Genomic DNA, 6,674 nt, shown 5'->3' on the forward strand with positions numbered 1-6,674 from the left:
AATGAGACTGCAGCAAAAATAGCTGAAGCTTGAAATCTGGTCTTAGGAATTGTTATTTTTATTTTTTTTTAACAGTCCCTTGGGTTTGAAAGTTATATAACGGGTATGGCTTTGAGCTGCTGCTGCCTCATTTTGGAGGCAGGGGTGTGTGTGGCAGTCTGCGCATACACTCAGCAAAACTGGCTGTGGAGGCTGTTGTTGAGTTTTGGCATTGTGTGCTAGACTTTCATCTGCCTCATTTTCTGCAAGAAGTCTATGGGGGAGTGGAGTCAGGGAGACGTGGGTAGGCTTGTCTTTTCCTTATAAAGATCTGTGGGCTTGGAAAGCAATATCCTCTGCTCTGCGGACTTCTTTCAGAGTACAAGGACAAAGGGCTTAGAAACTATGCAATGCCTATTCTTTTTTCCTGCGCCCTGTGCCCAAACTGTGGGTATCGCCTTCAGAGAGGTTTTCCAGTGTGTCTGGTGCCCAGGGACAACTGATTGGATGTAAATTGCTGTACTGTCACACCCAGTCCTTTCAAAAGGAGTCTGCTGGTCCCCATTTAAAGAACAGGGATGTGAATACATACAAGAGAAAATGTCTCAATTTGGAGCTGTATAAATACTGGTCCTTTTACCCTTTCTTATTTAGTGTGGTTTTCTGTATGCTTCCCCTTCCTCAAAAAAAAAAAAAAAAAAAAAAAAAGTAATGCTATTCTAGAGTCTGCCTGTTTTAAGTTCAGAACCAGAAAAAGTCTAGGTTAAAATCCAAGAGGTGGGGGGGATACTTCCATTGGGTGGAACTTGTCTAATTTTCTGTTCCATTATCTCCCCTTGTTTTAATGTGAAGTTGAGTTGTTTTAAATGTTTCCCATAAAGCATGCAGTTTCTGCACTGCATCTCAGTTAGGGTATGTGTTGGCACTTTCACACTTGCATTTCCTGCCCTCTTTTCTTCTTTTCAAATAAGCAACTTCATTGTTGAATAAATACAACCTTTTGCATTTATTAAGGTAAGGATTTCTCAAGATCTCAAAGGATTGTTGTTTCAGTACTGGATTTTTTTTTTCTGGCTGCAGACAGAAATTAAGGGGAGAAATACATTTTGTGAAAGATGTGCTGAAATTACTGTACAAAAGCAATCCATTCATAAACAGTGTTGTCATGTGTCTGTGGTGGATTAATGAAGCCTGCCTGTGAGTGCTATTCAGTAACATGGGCAAGATGTAGCGTTCACTCGGCCAAAGACTTTGTTAGTCTGTCTCCAAGTGACATAAATGGGCTTCTGTATGGGAGAGGAATCACTAATACAGTGGCAGCCAGTCTTACTGATGGAGAGAGCTGTGGGGTATACAGCTCAGGTGGTCAAGTTGAAGAGGAGCTGGGCTTGCAGGTGAAGAATAGCATTAGCTCTTCAAGGGATAGAGAGCGGGCTGGGTGCCAGGGCTGAGGCAGCCTCTGCCCCAGCAGCTCCTGCTGGCTTCTGCCCCCTCGCAGCAGGAGATTTGGCTTCCCCTATACCAGCGCAGCCTGTCTGACTCCGCTAGGACACGGGAGTTGTGCTCAAGCCCCTTGTCAGGGGCATGTGGCTGAAGAGCAAAAGTTAGTCACTACTGGAGTAGTGGCCAGGCAAAAGTAAAGAGCATTAAAGCAAACAGAAACCCTATTTCTAATCTCCAGTGCCATTGTGACTAGCAGTAGCTAAAGCTTCACTCAGTGGTGTTCTTTCCTTGCCCTGCAGCTTGGTTTTCTTCTCAAAATTATCATAGTGTGCTGGAGCTCCACATTCTGGAGCACGTGCTCAGCCTAATGGCTCCTTCCAGTCAAACCCTTTCTAGAGCAGTGGTTTTCAGCCTGTGTTTTCAATGTGACTCCCAAATCTCTTGTAATTAAATCTGTATTACTGTATAACAAAGTTGAGTTTAATGACAGCAGCTTCCTTTCAGTAACTTCTGGCTTCATAGTGCTTACACCTAGGTCCATGTATAGTGGACCACAGTTCCCAAGGAATAGGATAAGTGACTTGATGTCTTGCATCTGAGTGTGCTCTCTCTCCTTTGCTGCCAGCTGCTGTGAACATTACTGAAAACTAATTTGGTGAACTGATTTTAAGAGTGATTTTTACCATAATGCCTTTCTCTTTTTCCCTTTCCCAAAGCAACTTGTAATTCTGCTGATTGGAGAAACTCAGGGCAGGGATTTGACATTTTGGATTATACACTTAATTCCTTGAGCACTTTTTCCCCAAGAGCAGCAGCTGCCTGTTGTAGCTTTCCATTTATTAATTGAATCCTGGATATGTGCACACACACAAGCTAGTCTGCAAGATAAGGATCAGTACAAAGCTTTTCTTCTGCAGAAGGATTACTTGGCTTTCTCTTACCTGGTTAAACCTTAAACATTAGTCTCTTCCATTTTTTATGATCCATACCAGATCTTTTTGTCCCCTTAATGCTAGCTCTGAGAGAAAGGAATCCAAGGAAGCAGTGTTCAGAAATAAGTCAAAGTGATTGTTATGGACAAAGGATTTGTTAAAAAATAATCAAGCTGCTGGTCCAGTCCAGAGCCCTGTTGCTGCCTGGCTCAGAGGGTGCCACTCGGAATCCTCCCATAGCTAACCGCTGCAGCTAGCCCCTCAGCGCATGGACGTCGGAGCAGGAAGCTTTCCTCTCTGCTGGTGTTCAGCTTATGCCCTGCAGCATGTGCTTTGACTCTAGTAGCATTTATACATAGATTCGACCACTAATAATAAATGTAGTTGTATGTCGTAGCTGTTAATACAAAGCCTCTGTTTCTAATCAGTGCATGGTATTATAGTGCATGCTATGTGTGTTGTCCCCCCACCCCTTTATTTACAGTGTACAGCCTCAGGTTTGTTTGTATCTCCACACTGTTTTGATTTAAGAAAAAAAGTAATCTCCAAATGTTTCTAGTTGCTGATAGCCCAACTCCTCCCCCCCCACCGCCTCCTGATGAGATGCCGATGTTTGATGACTCTCCTCCTCCGCCACCCCCACCCCCCGTGGATTATGAGGATGAGGAGGCTGCTGTTGTGCAGTACAGCGATCCCTATGCAGATGGAGATCCTGCTTGGGCACCTAAAAACTATATAGAGAAAGGTAAGAGAAGCATTGCAACTGTGTTACTGCAGCATCAGAGGATTAATGGTATCTGAAGGGAATGAAGGACTTTGCTTGGGTCTGATGAAAACAATCATTGTCCCTGCTGAGTCAGAACTTGAACCATTCTTTTCTTAGTTTGTCTGTGGCTACACCTAATGTGATGAAATATAATCCTTCTTTGGAAGGATTATAAAATGTTCAAGCATTCCAGATGCTTAATGTTCAAGCATTCCAGAATGGATAAAAAAAAAAAAAATCCTTCGTTAAGAGAAGCAGATGTAAATTGGATGGCTTTCATCTTTGCTGAGCTGCTGGCCTGTGTCTGTATCTGCCTCAGGATTGCTGAGCAATCTTCTAGGAGTAGTGTTGCAAAAAGGCCAGAAAGTCCGAGCTCTATTTATCCCATCAAACTAGATAGCTAGAGTGGATCATTAGACTTTCAACTATAAAATGTAGCGAGGCTTCCTTGGAGACGTATTGGTGACGCTACATCAGCAGACTATAAACTGTGCTTAGGTATGAACTTGTATAGTAAATGTCTCTTCCCATGAATAATTGAGATGCTGATTTCCTGCCTGCAGAGTTGTCTGTGTTCTGACGATGACCGTTTTGTCAACAGCAATGTTGCAACTTTTCTCATGATCTGGCTGGTACTGTAGTGCGTATGAAATGGGGTAGGGTACCTGTGATACCTGTCTTGGCAGAACTACTGTGTTGCATCTTCACTCCTAGCTGGACTGTGTGCATCCCACATACCCGTGGGATGAAAATAACTGATACACCGCACCACTATTTGCTAGGCATTAAGACATCAGATTTCTGAGAATATATATATATATGTAAAACAGTAGGTTCTTGGAATTCATAAAACTGATCAATTGCATAAATCCATGTTAACTGTTTTGAAGGGTAAGGCTGTGATATCCAAAGTTTGTGTATTCATAGTGGTAGTTTTTAATTCCGGTATTATTGGTGGTGACATTTACTTTTCTTAGGGAGATCTCTGCTTTCTTAATTGCACACAATGAGTTGGAGGTTGGTTAGAGTAATGTATTCACCAAGCAGATACTGAAAAATAGCTAATGTTGCTTTAAATTCGCTTCTACTTTTTCCTACAGTAACTTTTATACTTGCACTCATTGCAGCTCCTTGAAAAGTAATGCCAAAACTTCTTATCACATAGAAGCTCTGTAGCAAAGACCATCCATTTTTGTACAGTGGCTTTAAGCAGCTATGTTTACAAGATCATACACTGAAGTACATGATATGTAGCTGCACGGGCCATAGCGTAGAATTTTTTTTCTATTGGTCCATTTCTACAGAACGTTTTTTTTTTTTTAATTTTTTTTTTTTTAGGCTTTCTCTAATCAAGAGATCCCTATAAAGGGATCTATATGCTTTTGAGGTAATCTGACCAGAAATGACTGCCACACTCATGGAGCCAGTTATTTCATAGTTCAGGTTTTAAGTGTCCATATGCTCCACTTTACTGTGTCACAATCAACTGTACCTCTCTGTCAATAGTTTAACTGAGTGTTCAGTGTAGTCACCACCCACTTCTTACTGGTAGCGAATGTTGCAAGGAAAGTGAAATTTCATTTTCTGGACTTAATGTTCAACAGGGAAAGCATGTGAATTCATTATGGCAAATCCCAGGATAGCAAACTAGTCTTATAAAAAAATAATTGTACTTCAAATAACGTTAATACTGGTGCTATTAATAAAATGCTAAACGTGTCCCTGTTCAATCCACAGTTGTTGCTATATATGACTATACAAAGGACAAAGACGATGAGCTGTCGTTTATGGAGGGTGCAATCATTTATGTGATAAAGAAGAATGATGACGGCTGGTATGAAGGAGTTTGCAATCGAGTAACTGGCTTGTTTCCTGGGAATTATGTTGAATCAATCATGCACTATGCCGATTAAAATCCTTTGCTTTTTGAAGTTGGGTCTTGTATTCAGTCATACCATGATTATTTACAAGGGGTAACTAAAAGCTAACAGAATTGTCTTAATATACTTTCAAAAAAGATGTGCCCATTTCTTCAGGCCATACTGTTTTAATGGTATGATTGAATGTCCATCTCTCTCAGTCTCTGGAGACAGTATGTCTTACCTGATGGCAATTTGTAAAACAAGCAACTGTCTATAACTGGTTATACTTATTTACTTATGCATTGTTAATTTTATGACCAGCCTAAATATTCTGGGGAAGTAGGGTATAATATTTAATGAACCATGATCAGATTGTGCCATTACATTTTTCAGTACAGCATGGTAACTAACACTACGTTAGACTAACATATTAAAATCTGGATGAGAAGTTTAATGTTAGTGCTGGTCATATTACTTTTTGTTTAGACTCTTTGCTCATTCTTGAACTATATTTGTTTAAAGCATGCATACAAACTTATGTATTGAAATATACTTTTTTAAAAATCCAAGATGCTTCCAATTGTTGTAATCTTTACCTGGAGTATTCTCACTAAAGTCTATTACAATGAGTTGTTTGGGTCTAAGGTGTCCATGTGAATCAAAAAATGGGTGGTCTTATGTATGTGTAATTTGTACCCAAGTTTTTTTAATGAGTAAATTTACATTATGACTTTTTCCATTCATAAATATATAAGTGAACCAAAGGTCTTGTCCATTACTTTGTTGGTTGGCTTGGCAAAGAAGTTTTCAATGCTAACTTAGCAAAACCATGGCTGTGTTATCCCAGGCAATGTACTAAAAAGCAAATGTTTGTAATGTGACTTTATCACTGACAGAGGGCAAATAAATTAGATATGAAACCTGAATTACACATTTATACATACTCTTAAAAGTTCTTTTCTTCCAAAATTAATTTTAGCAAGGATTCTTGATTGAGTGTAGTTATCTAGATGCAGTAAGTTGGACACCCTCTGTAACTGACATTTCTCAGTGGAAACGGTATCGGGCTTGGTGGTGTGCCCAGCTGAGCAGAGACTGCAGGCTGTCCTCAAGATACGACAAAGGGGCAACAAACACGACAGGAACTTAGCCATTGTGGCTAAGGGATCACAGGCTGAGACAGTTGGAGATGATGTACTTCCCTGTTCTACACATTCTGTGGCTTAAATAACCTGAAAAGGAATGTGGTAGTACTGGATAACTACTGTAAGAGGAATGTGTGTGGGACTTCAAAGCAGACTTCTAGGAGGGTACTGAATATACTTTATAAACGAGTGATGGAAGGTGATGGAGTTGAAGCTTTGGCTGTTGAATAATTCATTTTTAGTGTGAGTTAGAAATACTGAGCCTTTCATTTTCTTAACTGCAGCAATCTCAAATTCTGCATCTTGTTAACTGCTAGCAAGTAGCAACCAATAGCATACCTGTATTTCATTATGAATTGGAAAACTTGTCATTGATGTATATAACCAATTAAAGTCTACATACAGTCTTTTATAAGAAACCAATTTCTGTACGTACAACTCCAGGTACTTCTGTAGTTTAACAGCCAGAAAAGCATTCAAACCATCTCTCTTCACAGGAGTTCACCAGATAGTAACATGCATGCTCTGTTTATTAGTGTGAACAAGT

The 6,674-nt window shown here is 40.1% G+C and overlaps 1 protein-coding gene across 10 annotated transcripts in view; it reads left to right on the forward strand.

Moving 5' to 3' along the window:
- ABI1 (abl interactor 1) overlaps nt 1–5,886 on the forward strand; it is an 81,658-nt gene extending 75,772 nt beyond the window's left edge. For 4 of the 10 annotated variants that reach the window (XM_075492614.1, XM_075492617.1, XM_075492620.1 and 1 more), the window contains 2 exons: nt 2,914–3,099; nt 4,858–5,886. In XM_075492614.1, coding sequence (XP_075348729.1) covers nt 2,914–3,099; nt 4,858–5,033 — 362 coding nt within the window. In that variant the 3' untranslated portion in view covers nt 5,034–5,886. The remainder of the gene's footprint in view (nt 1–2,913; nt 3,100–4,857) is intronic. The other 6 variants (XM_075492616.1, XM_075492619.1, XM_075492622.1 and 3 more) reach the window with 4 other exon arrangements.
- The last annotated feature ends 788 nt before the right edge of the window (nt 5,887–6,674 follow it).

This window comes from Mycteria americana, chromosome 2 (genome assembly GCF_035582795.1).
Source record: "Mycteria americana isolate JAX WOST 10 ecotype Jacksonville Zoo and Gardens chromosome 2, USCA_MyAme_1.0, whole genome shotgun sequence".
NCBI classification, from domain to species: Eukaryota; Metazoa; Chordata; class Aves; order Ciconiiformes; family Ciconiidae; genus Mycteria; species Mycteria americana.